Consider the following 19,580-nt stretch of genomic DNA (forward strand, 5'->3'; position numbering starts at 1 on the left):
CAACCTGATGAATTTAAACAAATATTCTTTTAGCTCATTTAGTCATGTGATCAAGTGTCAGTGTGAATATGATTGTCAGAATTGACCATTTCTACCTCAAGTGGTTTTTAGCAAAAAAGCTTAAATCGTTCATCACAATCAATGTAGCGCATTACGTTTTCTTTAAATGCATCCTTCTCGAAAATCTATGGAGAGTCTCCCTCCACAGAAATTACAGTATAAATCATACTGTGATGGGATGTTCATTATTAGTCTTTTTCTGCCGCTGTGCTATTTCTGTGATTTATTTGATTTCTTGACCTAACCCTTGTATTTGATTTAGATTAATATGATGGCAGTAGTGAAATAAAAGATAGGATGTAACCCATCCCCGTGTCTCATCAGCGAGCAGCGAGCAGTAGAGGATTAATAGGTTAAAACCAGTATCCCAAGAGTCTCCATAAATGAGTGGATAAAGTTGAGCCTCATCGACTAAATAAGACTGCAATAAGGCTGCCCCTTCTTACCAGTTAATCACTTACAGTAATCGGTTCCAAAAGACTTAAAACTCCCAGTGGCCTTATTTGCAGTAACTAGACAGCAGCTATTCTGGAACGTTACAAATGTGGATCATGTCTTTGGATAAACATCTGCTACTATGTATAAAATATAAAATACTGCTAGATATTGCTAAATCTGTCATCGAGCTGCGGTTGACCCAGTTGGTTCAGTTTGATTTTTTCTCAGTTGCCTCAATATTAAAAAAAACAAACCGTCCAGCTAGAGAATGAAATATTGCTCTATGTCTTTTACTGATCCTGTCAAAACATATAATTTGACTTTAACTTCAGTACATTGTGCTTGGAATTCTCCTCGGTGAATATAGCAAGAACAGAAGAAAAGATTTTGCTCACTCAGTAATAACTTACAGTCACTGAGTGTAACTGAATTAAAGGCTTATTAGGGCTTATTTTGTGCAAACAAGCTCACTTGATGATTTCAGTTAACCTATTTACTTCGACAGACTCTATTACCCGATCCGTCCTTTTACTGCAATTAGCTCATATTCCATTTTTAAAGCTAGTGTGTTATTTAAAGCTCGAGTAGACACCTGAGAAGCCAGAATTCTATGTATGAGCATGTGATCTGGTATCATTTTGCAGATACACCTCCTATGGGACAGAAGGAGTGCACAGCGTGTTATCTTGTGGGTAATTCAAGTTACATTCGTGGATACAGGATGTTCAGCCGAAGAGTGGAGTTTCACAGAAAAAAAAAAAAAAAAAAAGACCCAAGCAACACTGATGGAACATGATATCCTCTACACTGGAGGATCTCTGACAGTGATATCCTCACACAGTGGATCATTGTTTAGGTTGTCTTGTTTTACTGGATTTATTCATAGAGTGTAGTAGACATGCTAATAATCTTATCTAGCACTCCATGTCAGTGTGATTAGTTTTATGCTACACTGTATTCGCTGAGCAAATGGAAAGTCACAAAAGGCATTTCCTGCTGTAACCTCCCTGGCATTTGTAGGCCGGCACTCACGATATCTATGTTACTTACAGATCCTGTTCCACGGAGCTTTAAAGGCCTGTCATTCAGTATAACCACATTTCCCCCACCTAAATGCTCAGCATAGTTGGTGTATCACAACAATTTTAATTTATCCTCCACCCAGCAGGCCTGCAACCTAGTTTGGGATGATTAAATTTGTGTACAATAACTCAAACTTGCAATCCTTCTACCTCTCGTCAGACAAGGGCATGACCTGCAGCTGCTCTGGTTGGTAAAAGGTATAAGTAAACATAATTAGGCTGCATTTGTTCATCCCCACTTCCCCGGCTCTGTTTATTTGCTTGCTTTAGTTGTCTTGTGCTGGGGAGTTGCCAGATTGTCTTGTGGCCCCACCGCTACAGGAGTGACGAGACACAGTGGTGTGTGTAATTAGCAGGCAAGTGTACACAGCTCCCCACAGTGTTCTGACCTCGTGCTGCAGGAACAACTGCCACACAGCCAGCACCAGCATATTCCCAGCCCCTTCTCCCTCCTTCATCCCTCCCTGTAAATGCAACAAAGCCCACAGCTTGCAACAGAAGCTAACAATATATCCGGCCCCTCCAGTCTGCATCTCCCTTCATGTCATCGTGCACCTGAATTGGGCCGATGGGCTCACAACTGAGTCCATTAGATAGAAGAGCAGCATCTTAACTAGACTATGATGTGGAAGGTAGGATGATGAAAAAAGAAGAAAGCAGAAAACATACACTTTTTTTCCCTTTAGGGGTCATTAGATGTTTCTTCTTCAGAGATGGGAGCTGTCTGACAATCATGAACATACATAATACCAGAATAATTTAGTGTTGGTCTGTTGAGGCTATTTGAAACTCTGTTTTTTTTTTTGTTTTGTTTTGTTTTTTTTCCCAGAACATCTCAATTATTGCTTCATTTATATCTACATTCATCCATTTGGATTTTCAGGAATTATTTATTTTTGATTTCCTGTCTTACCATGTCCTTGATATATATCCATTTTTAAAAAATCACGTCACACAAGAATAACCCACTATAAACCGGTTTGTCTGAATTCCTTGTATTCCTTGTAATTGGTGCGTGAGTGTTTACGCTGATGCTAGGCTCAATACAGTGTTTGTGGCTTTACAAAGATATTTTACAAAGAAATATTGTTATATTGGACATAATTCAAGTATCAAATAAGTATATATTTTCTGTTTCTACTTTACTCTTTACTCCATATTTTTAACAATTTCACTTTCACAAGTCAGTTCAGTGACTTTTTTAAAACTCTCTTTAGGTAGAGGTTTGGATAAAGTCAAGGAAAGGTGTCCTTGTTTAACTTTACAGACTTGCACTTGTACATAATTAGTAACTATCAAAATGTGTAACATTTGCAACAGTGACAGCAAATATATTTCACCTGATTTTGACCCAGCACTTTAGGACAAACCTACAAGAGTTTTATTAAATGCAGCATCTGTTAATTGTATTGGATTTCTGAAATGAGTTATGTAGATGAATACAAGATAGACAAGTTAATGAATTTAATCCTTTTTTTCCCCTATCAGCTGCATTATAGCACATAGTACAGCATTATTTCCATAATGTAACTCATTTCTGTCCCAAAAATGCTTTTTTAAAAAAAAAAAAAAGCTGTGTTGTGGTAGCTGGCGAGTGTTTGTAGCCTAAATAATACATAAAACCAATACCTATAGTAAACATTCAACTCTGAATGAATTCAGAGAGCGTGGGGGGCTGGAAATTGTGTGTAATTATTTTGTACGTCTGTGAATAAGATGAATAAGATTTAATGCAAAATTTGCAAGACTGCCAAAAACCTCAGCCAAAAAAGAGTGAGCGCTCACTTTTAATTGCTCTGGATGTTGTTTTCTACATTGCAACAGACAAGTCCAGATGTTGTGCAGTCCCTCAGCACCTGTCACTGACAACACTGTCATCTGAATAATCCCCCAGTTGTTTTTTATCCCAAAAAAAAAATGCATTTTTTTAACCAGAGTGTCTTTCTTCAGAGAGTGCATTTTTTTCAGTATTTGGCACACCTATTAAATTCAGAATATTTTCCTGTAAAACTGCTTTGTTGACTGTTGTAATTGAAATATTTACCAGCAGAAAACATTTTTGTGGCACACAGATTAGCTACAGCAGTTGCAACACTTAGTCTGACTGCAAAGCAGGATGGATGACTATCATTCAATATATGGTGAGAGAGTGACTTGTTGGCTGATTGAGCTTCTGTCTGACCTGAATTTCTGATAAGGACATGCTGTGCCACTGGAAAAATAAGTCACCACCTTACAAAAGTTTATTCCAGTTGTATTATTCAGTTTGAATTATGGCAGTTCCCTGTCAGCCCTTTTGTAAACATATTGTCTCGCATCTACAGTCTGCAGCAGAGCATGCTGGGGGAGGGAAGTTCATTTTGCCAAACTAATGTAAAACATGACCTAAATATTTATGACTGCACAAAGCCTACATAGAAATAGTATAACTTAGTAGTTCCAACTTACACGTGACAGTCCTATAGGCAGTACATGTTGTTTTAGGATGTACATACATAGTAGTTTTTTGGGCTTCATTTTAAGCAGGTTTTGATGTAGACCAGTGACATTTAAGCTTAGATTTACTGAAATTGCTTTTTTAGAGGAGAATGTTTACTTGTAGTCAAGCATATTAACTGGAATACAAATATAAATGTAAATACCAAAAGAACGCAGTTGAAGAAATCAGAGACTATGACATATATCATGCTAATTTACACTATTTATTCAGTCAGTTTGTTCGGATAGACAAGCAAGTAAAGGGCTGCAGTCTGCGAATGCATCCTGCAACAGTGAGTTTTAATTATTTGTGGCTTGCAGGAGAGGACATTCACAGAACAGCCCCTGTTAGTCTTCACTTTAAGTAACTGATAAAATAATTGATCCATAACTCCAATAATCTCTGCCCTTGGATGAAGATTTATTTTATATGAGGACTGGCCAATTTCTGATTATCAATGTAACAGATGCACTATAAAAAGTGACTCAAGCAGTGCTTGAGCACAAGCAGATGCTTTTCTTGTTTCAGAGCTATGCAAACCACATCTCTTACATCTCTTCATACCACTTGTGGGGAAAAGGGGGTAGCTATTTCTTAATCTGATTCTTTCTAAGGAATGAAAAGCACGATCAAATTCAGACTTACACCATTTTTTGCCAAGTCAACAACAAGTGAACAATGCATTTTAATGCAATTTTAGAAACATGGTTGAATTATCCCCTTTACTTACAAGCACAAATCTGCCTAGTGGTGCTCTAAATAGCAAGAAAACATGTGTATGTTACAGGATCCCTTTTCATCATAATAATTAGACAAACTCTCCTTATTGCAAAATTGGTGGCATAATTCGTTGATTAGTCAAATATCCTTCTGTAATCAGCAGAGTCTGAAGTTGTTTAAGTCCTTGTTATCAGATGAGCCTCTGACGCTCCTTAATTTCTGCCACAGCTCTGGTGATACCTAAGTGGGAAATTTGCCTCTGGATCCCCTTGTGTGAGATTGCCCCTGAAAAGTGGTTAGGCTGTTGATTTAAATTAAGAACTGGGCTCACATGCACAGCAGTGAGACAGCTACCCTGTTATTGACAGTGTGTGTGGGCTGCGGGACACATAAACTGATACAATCCTATAAAATAACATCATAGTCATTTCATTGTTCGTGCAGCTTATGGGGAGGCTGTGTAACTGTTGCTGGCAGTGCATGGAGACAATCATTTTACCCCCGGTATTACCATGCCTCCTGTTTTCTGAATGGTAGTGTTTCAGACAAGGCTTGCAGGGAATAAGCAACGAATTAGTCACGTCTGTGGTAGCAAGACTTAATGTGATAAGGGTAGGTAATCATCCTCTGCAGATATATAATTCACTATTAATAGCCTATCTGACTCTAAATTTAACCATGACAAATTATTGTATTTCTGAGTCATTTTACAGACCGCTCACGCTCCCCCTATCTTTCCCGTTTCCCCCCCGCCATAACCTATTTCAAAGAGTTGGTGCTACTGGCCCAAATGTGTCACACCTAACAAGGCTTTCTTCAAATTTAGCCTGTCAATATGTGTCAAGCCTCATTCATCAGCTATCACTCTTTATCTGAGCTGTCCTTCTACGTTCGCGTTTCACCACCGAGAGGCTTGACTTTGCCCTGAGCTTGTGTAGTTCAATCCCTCCCCCCGGTTCTCTGCTTCAAGGTGTAAATGCAATGACAACCGCTGTCCTTGCTAAACCGAAGTGCAGCGAGGGGAAAGCAGGCGAAGGGTTGAGAGGGGGTTAGACACAGTGTAACGAGCTGATTGTGAATCTCTCAGCAGAATCTTGCTTCATGCAGTGTCCCGCGTTTTGACATTACCTGCTTTGTTTTCTCATTGACCGGTTGTGACAGGCATGAGAATCTCACTCCTGCATGTGAGTGGACTGACATACAGTAACACATGTTGGGTTGTGGGGTTTTTTTTAATCATTTTTTAACCATTCTCCCTGGAAGGAAATCTACCTCATCAGTGTGTTGTGTATTTTTTTTAGGGTGTGAAAGGTGACCCAGGGCCAGTTGGTCCAGTTGGTCCTAAAGGAACCAAAGTGAGTGAGTCCGCCGTGCATACTGAGCTGGACAAAATAACACCGAAATTGTTTTTGTGTTTCTTTTATTGATAAAAAATATATATACTTCAGGGAATGTGCTCCACTTCCACGAGCTGTAATCTCAGTAATGTGGTCGCCCATCTGTTTGAAGTGCTGCTATCATTGCTGCTCCAAACATTGCCAGCTAAAAAATATTGTTATAGCTATCATAACTTTGCAAGATCTTATCAGTGGTCATATAGAACAGCTTTTATCCTGGTGAGGAAAATGTTCCACTTGCTGTGTTTGCAGACTTTTTGTATATTCATGGGAATATGTGTTTGTAATGGACATACCCAACAAATTCTTTTATCACGCCCTTTTTTCAACAGTTGCTTTATGAGACTAAAGCCCAGAGCAAAAAAAAAAAAAATGTGAATTGCACACTATTACTTTCTGGTTTGGGGACTCCTCATAGGGATGAGAATTCAAATATAGTTGACATTTGCTTTTCTATTTTATAAATCCAATAGGTACATTGGTGTGTCCTGTACAGTAAGCTGTGACTGGTTTCATATGCCTGGGATTTAAGGCAAGCCGGAACTGCAGCGGAGGAGTTTGATGCTTGTTCTTCATCTGCAGCCCCTTTATAGTCTGTTCACTGACAGCGGTGACATGAATTAGATTATCATGTTGCAATGCAGGAAATATTGGTCTTTTTAAAGTTTGCTTTTCTTTTCATCCCACAGTGGGATTATTTTCCATGTATAAGATGGGGTGTTTTTCCTGTAATTAGTTGCCATATCTCCTGCTCTTTTATTTTTCCTCCCTTATTGGGGCTTTTCTTTTTTTTTTTTTCCCTTCCTTGTTGTTGTCTTTGGTAGAACTCACCGCATAATTGTAGGTGCAATGCGCTGTCTGCCAGCCTTGAAGTTATAATGAGGTCTGTGTGTTTCTGTGAAGACAACGGAGAATCACAGGGTATTTTATCCTATTTTCTGGATGGGAGGGTGGAGGGGAGTGGGGAGAACGTTTGTTTGTATTGAAACTGACAGAGGGAGGCAGATTTGGAAGCATAAAGTAATGAGTCCCCTGAATATCCCATAGCAAGCATAGTTTAGCTGTGACATTCATTTAGACAACAAAATGGATATGAACTACACGCACCTTTTTTCTCTCTCTTTCATCCACATCTGATAAAAGGATACTGCTGGCTGTAAAGACCACTGATTCTCAGCTCAGTGCTTTTTAAAGTACTGTTGGGATTATGGTGAAAAGGGGATACAACTACAGAAATACTGGACAGTGATACACAAGTTTTTATCCTAAAAGACAGAAAACAAGACAAGCATGTGAGATGATTGCTCATACTGGGTTATGCTGGTGTCAGGAGACATCTGCTTTCTTCCATATACAACTTTTTGTGACCGCTTTTATGTCAGAGGCACCAAACAATGTTATCACACCTGTCCATTGGTAATAGTGTAAAGCTTTCACATGATATAGTTCGTCTGTGTTTATTTTAAGACCTGTCAGATTTAATAGCGTTAACCCATCTGATAGTGGTGTGACGGTGGGAATTCATCAGACATGCTTCATTTCATGACACGTTGTAAATACCAGTTAATGGCCTTTTGTAGCATATATATGCATAGATTGAAATACTATGCGTAGTCAGACCTGTCACACGCATGATGGATGGCCTTTAGGTTAGATGTTTAATAGTCAGAAATGTACTGTATATATTTAGCTGATAAAGATGCTATGAATCAGAATATTAGAAGTTTCACTAGTTATTATCTTCCGTCCCAGGGTGACGTGGGCCTGCCTGGAACCCCGGGGTTGCCTGTAAGTTCACACTTCTTCATTTGCATCTCATTATGCTATCTGTATATGTGGGGACATTCAAGAGAACATGAAATGTTGAGATCTACTCATGAGGGTATGACCTGAAATGGCTAGACTGGGCTTTGTAAATATCACAGCCTTTTGGCTGACCAGGCGCTACACACAGCGTTAAAACATCTGGCTCGCAGAGATGGAAAGTGAAGCACTCAGGTGAGCAGTCTCTGTGTCACATTACCGTCGCCTGGGAATGGGTCAAACAAGGAGCAGATAGACAGGGCTCAGTGGGCATCTTCACTTGGGCCGAAAAGGATAGGGATGAGCAGCCAGGCAGAGAAGAATGGAGATCCGAGCCTTGGGGTGGGGGTGGAGGTTGACAGGCAGTCACTGGCTGTATCCTACACGGGTGAGACATGCACTTATTGGGTGGGTGGCTGTCTCTGCAGACTTCTTGCATTTACAGACACTGGGGAGGAACTATACCATGCTTTATGTATTTCGATCTTACAATTGGACTGGCTGTACTTGTGCTTTTTCTCTGGTCATGTAAAATCCGGGGGAGAGAACACATAACCTAGAAATGTACCGATCCCAGTGCACACACAAATGGATGTTACATATGTCAGTATAGCAGATGGCAGATGTATGTACTCGCAGATACTTGCATAGTCACCTATCAACACATATAGTGGATGTGTGGGCACGAATGTAAACACACATACTCCCAGTGCACTGTCGCCGGGGAGTTGACGGCTGCTGTAGATTAAAGGTATACTGCGGGTGGTTGGCTAATTATGTGCGCATCATGAGGGGATAAGCTTGCCAGTTTTAATCAGCACTAGAGTGATACAAAAAGTGCGTCCCACTGCTTCTGGCTTGGCCCTTTTATGTCACCGAAGTGATTATGATACCCATAGAACACTGCCGCCTTTCATTAGCCATTCTCTAATGCTAACTTTACATTTATAAAGAAAAGCAAAGTAACAGTCTTCTGATGACAAGCAAACATGCTTTTTTGCAAACTTTCTCACATCGTGCTGGTAAATTGGTTAGTGAATGTGAGCAGGAAATGTTGGGAGGAAGTAGTTAAAGTCATGCAGACTTGTTGCTTGTATTTCTCAAGGTCAAGACTCTGTGCTCACAATCCAAACCAAGATCATTGCACCATTGTACATGAATAATTAATTTATTTGTGAAACCACTGCAGGGAGACAAAGGCATGTTTTATGTACGGTGTCACAGGTCAGAGCTGTCTCTTTCTATAGATACAGCAGCAAAAATCTCAGGCTTGTCAGTGTCCTCGTTAACTATTTTTGATTGTGTTAGTTTGCATGAAACGTCTGAGCAACATCAAAGACTTGTCTTGCGAATGTCCATTTCTGCAGCTGTTTCCAAGAAAAGTCAACAGGCTTTGACTTCTGGATGCCAATTGAAAGAGAACACCAATTATTTGGCTTGTATTTGAAAGCTGAGATGTTGTATGTGGCCTTGTGTTCATTATATGGCCTGGTGGATAGACGACTCTGTCTGCCCTTTCCTGACAGTGGCCAGCAGGGTGTCTGGAGAGTTGTAATAGTCATGCCCTAGCTTTCCTTCAGGTCATCACAGTCAAGGATAATTACTCATGACCAGTTGTTTTGCTGGGCTATAACCTGTAAATATGTATTCTTATGCTATATAGTGTATGAATCATATGTGTCGTGTTTTCACAGTTTTCTTTTCTTTTTTATTCTTAGATCGACAGCAAATGCCTCAAAGGAGATCAGGTACTTGAAGTGATTGTTGTTTTCACTGACACATCCTGCATATATGTGCTTTTATTTTCATGTAAACACAAATCTTAATTTGCCACTTTCAGGGCCCTCCGGGTGACAAAGGAGAGAAGGTAACGGAATAATCGCCACGTTTCAGTCTAGAAACCAATATTAATTTGTTTTTCTTGTTGGACAAAGTGCACTTAAAGTGTTCTGTCTCAATCAAGCGCAGTTATTAGGTTCACCACGCAATTATTGGAGCACCATAAGCATATCCTTGCACGAGTACTTCAAAACAAAATCACGACTCAGCATATACCTTGATTAACTTGCTAATAGTTTCTTATCAAGATACTTTGCAGAATAATGGAATGAAGGTCTGATCAACTGAGGCTGCAAATTGCCTATTAAGGGGATAGTGGAGAAGTCACCTAGAAGCTGTTCATAAGAGAGAGTAGAAACTACAGCTCTACATACTCCCTTCTGTCTATTCCTGCGATTTAACTAAACTAATGCGGTGTTTCCTATCATTGCAAATAAGCCCACCACTTATGCACTGCTCTGCTGAGAGCATGTGGCACAAACATCTGTCTGCTTCAGTCTTTTCCAAGAAAGAAGTTATAATATCTTCCTGTGATGCCAGATATAGTACCCAGTTCACTATTATGCGTGTCCTTTCCCCAGGGATCGGCTGGGGTGCCAGGTCAGCCAGGGGAACCCGGCAAAGAGGGCAAAAGGGTGAGTAAACAGAAACAGTTTACCAGTTGTGTAGCTTGGCTCGTGGTTGTGCTGACTGAGAGGACTTGGCCCCCGGAAAGGCCAAGCAGCAGCTGAATGGCTGTTGTTGTTACAGATCAGGCGAAGATGATGTGTGGCAAGGCAGTTGCAATGGGCCTGCAAAAGGAGAGGAGGGGGTGGCGTTGGCTTGTTGTAAGACAATCAATGAATGGGCTTCATGGTCAAGAGGTCACAGACACTCATGGCATGACTGGCAGCACACATGGTTAAATCCCCCTGTGCTGGACAGTATTCACTTTCCTGAAAGGCCAGTTGACTAAGGATAGACGCAATGTCCGACGACTGAATCAGCTGAAATATCATACCACATTCATTAATTTGTCACCTCTGATTATACTAACTGTGGTTAGGAGTAAAAGTGGCAGAATTTCTTATATAATTTCAAAATCAAAACTTTTGCTAATTTAAAAGTGCTTCTTTTTTAAAGCTTTGGAACATAAAAGTTCAATGGGAACATATGAGAAATTATTTTTTATTACATTTTAATATTTGAGAGGACTTTTAAGTTATGTATGGCATTTTGACATTTGCAATGTGTAAATATAAAAATCATTATGGCCTCAAGTTTGCAAGAATGGCAGGAATGTTATTTTTCCTTGGCATCACAGCTGAAAGCAAGCGTTCGGGGACAGGTGGAGAGAGTGTCCTTTTGTGTCCAGCTTAATTGACTTGTTGTGAATACCTTTGCCTGTGATCAAAAATAGGCTCTTCACGTTGCTCAGGATTGCTCTGCGCCTTACAGAGAATGGTCATAAAATGGCAAGAAAAAAATACGGTCTCACTGCAGCAAGATATAAAATATATAACAGGTTGAGCTGTAGAGCACCCATAAGTAGGTCAGGAAAATGTTCTTTTCAGATTAAGCAAAAGCCAAGATGATGCACAATACTCGAGACATCTGGACACAAGAATCTCAAGAATTCCACCCTTCCGTGTGTGAATACATTCAAACTCGAAACTTCTTCCAATGGCATTAACAATTTATGACCTATCATCTCTTGTGATATTTTTCAATGGATCATTTCCCACAATGCACAAAGTAACAGAATCCATCGTGAGGGAAGCTATTCACGGTCAGCAAAAGTGAGCTCAGAGACTGGGGCAGATGTTTTGTGTTTTTTTCCATTTCTCTTTTGGATACTGTTGTCTCTCCACATCATTAGTCATAGTGTTATTTTATACCTAACCTGACTTAAGTAGCGACTGAGCGTCAAAGGGACTGAGCATCAGAGGCTTCAATTACGGTGTGCACTTTTCTTCTGGAATACAATTTTATGATAAATCTTTCAATCATAATTGGGTTAGAAGAAATAGAAAGTCGCTGTGTGTTTGATGTTGTGGCTTCTTGGTTTCTTTCATACCCACATTTTTTTTTTTTTGTACAACTTATTTCTTTGAAGATTTTGTAGGTAAAACAACCATAGGGCTTAAAACTGGCAATTCCAGACTTTCTGCTGTTGTTGTTGCTGAAGACACAGTTCTTATCTATTAATACCCTGTCTTTGATGGCTGGCTGACTTCATGGTGACTGTTAATGTGCTAAGGTTTCTGCTTATTCTTAGCTCTCGGAGTCACATGGAGTCTAAGCTGTTGACCAACCTGTGTTTCTGCAGTTTGACAGCCTATTTTAGGAAGGTGGACATGTATCATTATCAGGGGCTCGCTCGTGGCCAGCTGATACAGCAAGAGACTCTCACCCAATTAGCAACTCTTGTCCATGCCTGCAACTTATTAGTTTTACTAAGAGCCATGGTGGCTGTACAAATGATGCAGAATGTCTTGATGTAGACTGACCACTCCACAACCTTCATAGAATAGCCGGAAGAGGAAAGCTTTCACAAAGCCTTAGATTCAAGCCAGACCATCTCTCAGACTGTCTACTTCAATTTATTGTTGAGGAAAATAAGACCACTCTAAGCCATCTAGATTTACTTCAAGGAGATGTGGAGGACATTGTAGTGGAGAGAAGAAGAATGATGCCATTTGCACTGATCCTTCTCTGAAGTTTAAAGCAACATATGCAAGGGAGGATATCAAGGGCAGCCAACCAACCCCTTCTTTGACCCCTATGTCTAACATTCACAGAATCTTGATTTTATCTTATTACCTTGATGGATGACTAGTTAAGTTTGTCAGGGTGGAGGTAAGGGCCAGTCCAGCCATGACCAGGAATTTATGGGAATGTATTGCCCCCACATTACACATTGCCATTAATGGTAATGTGAATGGCTCGGTTCTATCTATTATGGATGGCATTGACACAGAATGGCAGGCAAAGAGTAGGACTTTGGGATTCAGTGGCACATTACAGCAGATCAAAAACGAAGATAGGGAGCACCGGTAAAAAGGATATGTCCCCCTTGCCGACTACGGTGTGCTAAAATATTCATCACACACTGTAATGACGTGCTAAGCTCTGCGTTGTCATTGTAGGCCGGCTCTGTCCTACGCAGGTTCAGGAGGAGAAAGACATGCATGCTGAAAGAAGCAGCTATGGAATTCAGAGATTTCAGTAGAGTCATTTATAAGAATGCAAGAGAGAGAAGTGCCTGTCTGACACCTATTATCAAATATGGCTGTATTAAAAAAGTCTTGTATGAGGATTTGATGCTAGAAAGTCTTACAAAAGCACCAAATTGCATAATTTTGCATTGCACGAAATATGACTGAAAACCTACACATGGTCGGTCAGTGCACACTGCTTCCTTAATGCCAGAATACACAGGAACACCACAGCAAGCTTTTCTTATTCATGTGGTGCCAAGTCATCCCAGCATACCCTGCTTCGGTCGTTGGCAAGCGGCTGTGAGTGGGTTCGGTGCAGACATGGGTTCATCCCTGGGCAAGGCAGTAGGTTCCTGTGGATTAATAAATAATCACCTTAAGAAATCCCCATTACAAGGTGGGTCTTGGAGTTTTAATCCATGCCTAACACCACATTAAGCCTTATTAGCTGTATAAATATACCTGTATAGAAAAGTAAGTCCTTGCTAAAGTCACTGACAAATGCCATGTTGGTTCTTTAATTTCCTAAATAAGCTACAGTATGTAATGTTGTCATGCATAATGTTATAATGGCAAGAGCATCTGATTTAATTAAATGTTCTGGGACTATTGCATAAGCTTTATAAATAGATTTTATTTATACAATGATTTTCTTTGTCGATACACAATGGGCTGTTTTCTTTTGTGCATTTTGAAGAATGCAAATAATGTGAATGCAAAGCACTTGAAATCCCTTGTAATCAGCTGAGTCCTCCACTGTGTCAAGGTTTTCTTGTTTCCTACTTTGGAAAATGCACACGTTTGATAGATGTGCTGCACAGTGTTTGTTCTTACTAGACATAGCTGTGCTAGTGCAGAAATGATGAAACTCCAGCAAGCCCTAGAGGAAGGAGAACATTGCAACTGCTCTGTCTACAGATGTGTTCTCTTCTAATAAATTATGCACTGACGATCCTCTTACTGATTTATTAATTCATTCATATATTCAGATCTGTTTAGCTTGTTATTTATGTACTTATTTTATTTAGAGAGTGAACTAGTTGGCACAGTTGGTAAATTGGTAGCTGGTGAGTCGCATCTCAGTAATAACCCTGTGTGTGTCTTTTATTGTGAGGTGAGGAGATTTATGTAATCTGCTTCAAAGAATTTAAAATCAGGTACGGGATGACATTCTCAATTGACTGCCTTGTGATTGTCTGTAGTATTTTCAGTGTGTGGAGTCTTTTGTAAAATAGCTCCCGTTTTCTCATAGCGGTATTTGTCTGCGTATCTCAGCTGGGGATGCGGCTGGATGATGCTGTGCCACATGAGATACCTGCCTCATATGTCAAGGAGATAAGAAAGGACAAAAGTCCCAATAAAGGTGAAAAGGCCCAGATTCCGTCGCTAGCCAGGCAGCACGAGATGATCTAGGAGGGAAAAGCCATTAAAATAGAGACTTTTAATCTGGGAGGAATCATTTGTCACTAAATACTATGATGTGCCACATCAATACGACTGATAAAAGAATCCAGCCACATTATTGATGGCTATTGAAGAAATATTACAGTGGAGCTGTAGGGTATGACAGGACTTTGATTTTACTACCAGGCTATTCATCTTGTGTCTAATTAGCTCCTCTCCTCTGTGTCTCTGCACTAGAACCACCATGGTTGCTAATTACGCTGTCCAACAGATCATTTCCTGTTTATTTCCAAACCATCCTTTTTTTACTATTTAAATTATGCTTATTCTGATGTGAAATATGTTTCACGCTAACGTTTTTTTTTCCCAGAGATATGTTGACAGTGTAAGTTTTAAATATCATATTCAAGAGTAAAAGGTTTTTCTATAAGGGGATTTAATGAATTTGTATCCTGTGAGAGCAGACGTGCAACAACATGGAGCCTTATGTTACTTTACCTGCTACTTCACCACTGGTGCATATCAGTGAAGTCATGAGACTAGTCAGACATGTGATCCTAATGCCGGAAGTCAAATGAAACTAGAGAACAACTTCGGTGTAAACATGATGTTCACCAGCTAAGACAGTGTCTCAGTAAAGAGACTCTCCTTCAGTTATAAAGGAGAGGTGACTATTTGTGAAATAATACAAGTCTGTCTCTCAAAACTTCAACTGCTGTTACATCACTTTCGTGAGCTGTCATCACTTCAGATCATCTGATAGTGTAGCACTAGATCAATGCATGTCAGTAATTGTAGATTAGAAGCACTTTCAGTTCTTCTGTCAGAAATGTGAAACAATGTAAGGAGCATCAACAGCAGCTGCCTGGGCTCTTTAAAGTACCATGGATATAATCTGTCAAAACAGTAGAAAAGATCATCTGTCTTGTCTCTGCTTGGCAACTGGACTGGTCCACATTTTCACAGAAGAGGGAGGTAATTGCTGTCTTTTGGGAGTGATAGTGGTGTTTACATTTTCCATTCATGCCCTGTGCTGAATGACTGAGACAGCTGTCTATAAGGCCTGACCAAAGACACAAGCGTGCTTTTTTCATATTTTCCTCCCTCACCATTGCACCAGCACGTCTCGAAGGGTATCTGTCCAGTGGATGCAAATTACAGGTCAAATATTTTCTCCCAGCCGAGAGAACAGCTATGTAATCTTGCACTTATGTCATTTTCTCGCCCACCAGATCGTTGGTATTTTTTCTCGGCGCAAGGTTTTTGCTGCCATCCTTCTGCTTCTCTCTTTTGGATGGCTTTTCTGCGGCCGCACTGAGGTCAAACCATTAGCGTCAGATTAGATACAATAACATTCATCTACTTTAAAACTAAATCCATGTATCACCATTGCGCAGTTGATAGCTTTTGTCATTTAACCTAATTTGAAAAAGTGCGCCATTCTCTGAAGAACCAAATGCATGCTGTAACTGGAATTTAGATGCCTCTCCTCCACAGGACAGAGCAAATGTTGTTTTGAGATAATTGAGCCACCACAGTATATATATAATATTCATATTATATCTAATGGCCTTGGCTGAGGTTCATTTCGGTCAGTCTGTGCGTCTGCAGAGACCAAAGCCGGCAGTGACAGTGATAGGGAAGGAGTAATGGCTCAGTTTGCGAGGACTGAAACATTTGGCAGCGGTTTCTTGCTCCATAGGTGGAGGCAGACAAGAACAGCAACTGTAACAGACTGTTGACCTCTACCAGAGCACCTGCAGCGTGAGATTATTAAGTAACGAGTCCCTGGTGAGAATATCAGCCTTCCTGCCAGAAGTTCTCCATGGGAGGTTGCTGCTGATTTGGGTAATACAGTAAACACACAAAATTAGAGCAACTTTTCGATTGGAGCCATGGTTTTTTGTTTTTTTGTTTTTTTTGGAGTCCAGTTCAATATACTGTATAGTGAGATGATAAATTAATTCCTTTCCTCCTTCAAGGTTTTCTTAACAGGAGAAATAAGGTTTCCTCATTGGATTCACATTTATAACAGTTTGCGTGGTGTTTTGTTGTGCTTTTGTCTTCTGTGTTATTTTTAGTCTGTTTTTCTGGCAAGACTGCGTGGTCTTGGCATATTTAACAGTATTTTTGGATGCCTTTATTCATTTTTATGGCACATATTACATATTTATCTACAAACTGTAATGAAATCCTGTATGTGTAGATTTATATTTGTTAAAGCGCAACTCATTTCCGTTTAACTATAAAATCCCGGCATACGGTGTATTTAAGACACAGTTGGTGATCACATTGATGGTGTGTGACTTTAAAAGTGCCGTTTAAACCCAGTAGCATGATGTAGATATGTAGTTACAGTTTTGGCCCGACCCATTGAAGCTCAATGGCAGAGTAACACAGAGAGAAGAATTTACAGGTCAGCAGGGCTCACAGCTGAGATTTTATGGCAAGATTTACACCCTGTGTGATTTTACAAGCAGGGGGAGGATTCGTTAACCCTTTGTTGAGCAGAGGTTATTCTCCTCTCGTCTATCTGGATTCATATTGAGGAAATTCAGTGAGCCGCGCTTTTGACACCTGTATTACACCAGGAGGTAGCACGTTTGCCCAGTGCACAAGGCAATTAATCTTGTCAATGTCAAGTGCATTGGGAGGGAGGATGAAACAAAGATTTGACCTGATTGGCTATGAAAAGGTCTCACATTTGGGCCCTGTTGGGAAAGAGGAGAGTTACAGGGGGAAGCGTTTGGCACATGCAAGGACAGATGCACAGAGCTTTGATTTATCTGTCTGACTCTCGTATTTCCCAGAGAGCCTCAATTTGGCTACATCCATGCGTGTCCAGAATAAACACACATTAATTGGCCAATTAATTACAGGGACGAATACAGGGGGCAAGACTTTAAGAGGGCCACTTTGATTGCTCCTTGTTCACTGGCTTTTATAGTCAGCGTGTTCATATGTTTGCGTCAGTCAGTGAGTTGATGAGTGTATGTAAAAACATGAAAAACTGATGTTCAACAAGGGGTAATGTAGGTCAACTTCAAATAACTTTTACTTATTATTATTTTTTTTCTAGAGGTACAGCTGAACAACACAGTAGGGACCCTTCAGGCAATATATGCATTCCTGTCGCTCCGGTGTACAAATTTCATCCAGGCCTGGTACCCCCGTGGCCTGTGTCTAATACTTCCCCAACTTTTTAAATGTTGTTTCAATGTCTACCAGGTTATAGCAGCACTACTGCAGTGCCACGTTTCAGATGGGGTCAGCTGAGCTGAATTCACTTGACTCATTGAGGTATGTCAGTTGACAGGAGGTGACTGGCCCCTGTGACTGCGTAGTCCACACCATGGCCTTAGTCATCCAAACAATGGGATTTCTCTGGCTCCAAAAAGTCTGGCAATACACAAAGACACGCTCCTGACACTTTCGGTCACTTTAAGGAGGAGACATAGTGTGAGAATGCAGATACCTCTAAAGGGGTATTTTTGATCGAGGATGCTCGGATTGAAGCATGCCCCCCAGCAAGCTTTGTCTACGTCAGCCGTTTCGGCCAAGTCGGCCAAGGGGAGGGAGGAGGACATGGAGAGGGAAGAGTGCAGGGGGGAGGAGATGTAGCCCTGAACACTGCAGAACACAGAGGCGTGGTAGTGGGAGGCTGCATCACTTACAGCACACTGTTACAGCCTGCCATCCGTATTCTGATTCTCCACACTCTCATCCTGCCCGCAACCAATTTAGATACATTCATCTGTGTCCACTTTAATGGCATGCCAGGGAGCAGCACATTTGACAGTGGCCTGATATTATACAGATGGTAGTGTGGGGGACCTTAGTGTAATCTGTTATGCGTGGTGAGTGATATGAAGCATAAGACTCGCCGAAGGCTACAGTACCAGGAGAGAGCGCCCTGTGGATCTTTGCACAGTGTATTCTCTCTGACCTCAAATATTTGGTTTGTAAAATGAACCAGGGTTTATTCAAAGTAGATTTTCAGCCTCTCCTATTCACTTGTTGGATAATGCATTAATGAAACACTCAGTATCTGTAAACATAGGATAGCAGCAATCTGCTCTGGATGAATAATACGGCCAAAAGTCCAGATGAGACTGTGAAATTGTGAAAGAGCCAAGACTAATAACAGCATCCATTAGGAGATGAGAACATTCAAGAGGCAACGCTGGCCTAGTAAGGAGCCAATGCGATATGCACCCAGCTTGCATGGAAACACTGCACAGACATTCAACTGATCGGAGGGAATTGAGCTCATAGTTAAATATAGATTTATCATCTCTTCTTCACCACATAAAGATGCAAATTCAGATCATATCATCAGCCCTCTTTCCTCTCCTTAGGAGTTGTTAAAGTCAATGGGCTCTTAAAACTTATAGCTGAAGAAGTGATACAGACGTGGCTGTTGTAAAGAGCTGTTCTGAGCCTCCTTTGGGACTTCCACGGCTTAGTTTCCATACACATCCACTGTCTGCATTTCCTGTGTTTGCCTTCGGCTGTAGTGTTTGCACGCTGCGTGGTGGTGTTGAGTTGGGTATTTGCTGAAATAGCTCTGTAATGGTTATTTTGCCCAATAATACGCTGCGTTCTATGACTGGGTACCCTTATAATGCCACCTGTGTCCCTTTTGTATTGTGTGGCAGCTGAAAAGAGGTGTAATGCGGTATGAGACTTATTGTCACTCTCCCTCACTCTCATACAGCTTCTTCCTCTCGTCTATTTCCTTTTTCTCTCATCGTTGTAAGCCCTCGACTGAAAAATCTCCTTTACAGTATTCAGTGCCTAATTGCCAGACTGCCTAATTAGGGATGTTACCCAACACACATCATACATTCATGCATTGAGGACATCCATCCTCAGAGAGAACTTACAGTTTCCTCATTGGCTCCATCCCCTGCCATGTACCAAATTTGTGATGAAACTAGTTTGCCATCTAGTGGCATTTGTACAAATAACCATTCAGTCACATGGGGTCGATGATTGAGTCTCTGAGAGGAAAGCCTTCATGGAAAGCTTTAGCCAAGAGACTATAGGTGCAATCTTGGCCAGCTGAGCTGTGTCTTAAGTCGGCTGCAGTGTCAGCCATCTCTTTATACGTCCCTGAATATTTAGATGGCTGGGAGTTAAAGAGAGCATTGTGTGC

General features: G+C 40.7%; 1 protein-coding gene across 5 annotated transcripts in view; it reads left to right on the top strand.

The window, feature by feature from the left end:
* The window catches only part of LOC111562976 (collagen alpha-1(XIX) chain), a 103,159-nt gene that overhangs the window by 24,382 nt on the left and 59,197 nt on the right, over positions 1-19,580 (top strand). For 3 of the 5 annotated variants that reach the window (XM_055018414.1, XM_035944234.2, XM_035944237.2), the window contains exons 12-16: positions 6,081-6,134; positions 7,929-7,964; positions 9,698-9,727; positions 9,820-9,846; positions 10,400-10,453. In XM_055018414.1, coding sequence (XP_054874389.1) covers positions 6,081-6,134; positions 7,929-7,964; positions 9,698-9,727; positions 9,820-9,846; positions 10,400-10,453 — 201 coding nt within the window. The remainder of the gene's footprint in view (positions 1-6,080; positions 6,135-7,928; positions 7,965-9,697; positions 9,728-9,819; positions 9,847-10,399; positions 10,454-19,580) is intronic. The other 2 variants (XM_035944235.2, XM_035944236.2) reach the window with 2 other exon arrangements.

The sequence above is a fragment of the Amphiprion ocellaris genome, chromosome 16 (assembly GCF_022539595.1).
Source record: "Amphiprion ocellaris isolate individual 3 ecotype Okinawa chromosome 16, ASM2253959v1, whole genome shotgun sequence".
Classification (NCBI taxonomy): domain Eukaryota; kingdom Metazoa; phylum Chordata; class Actinopteri; family Pomacentridae; genus Amphiprion; species Amphiprion ocellaris.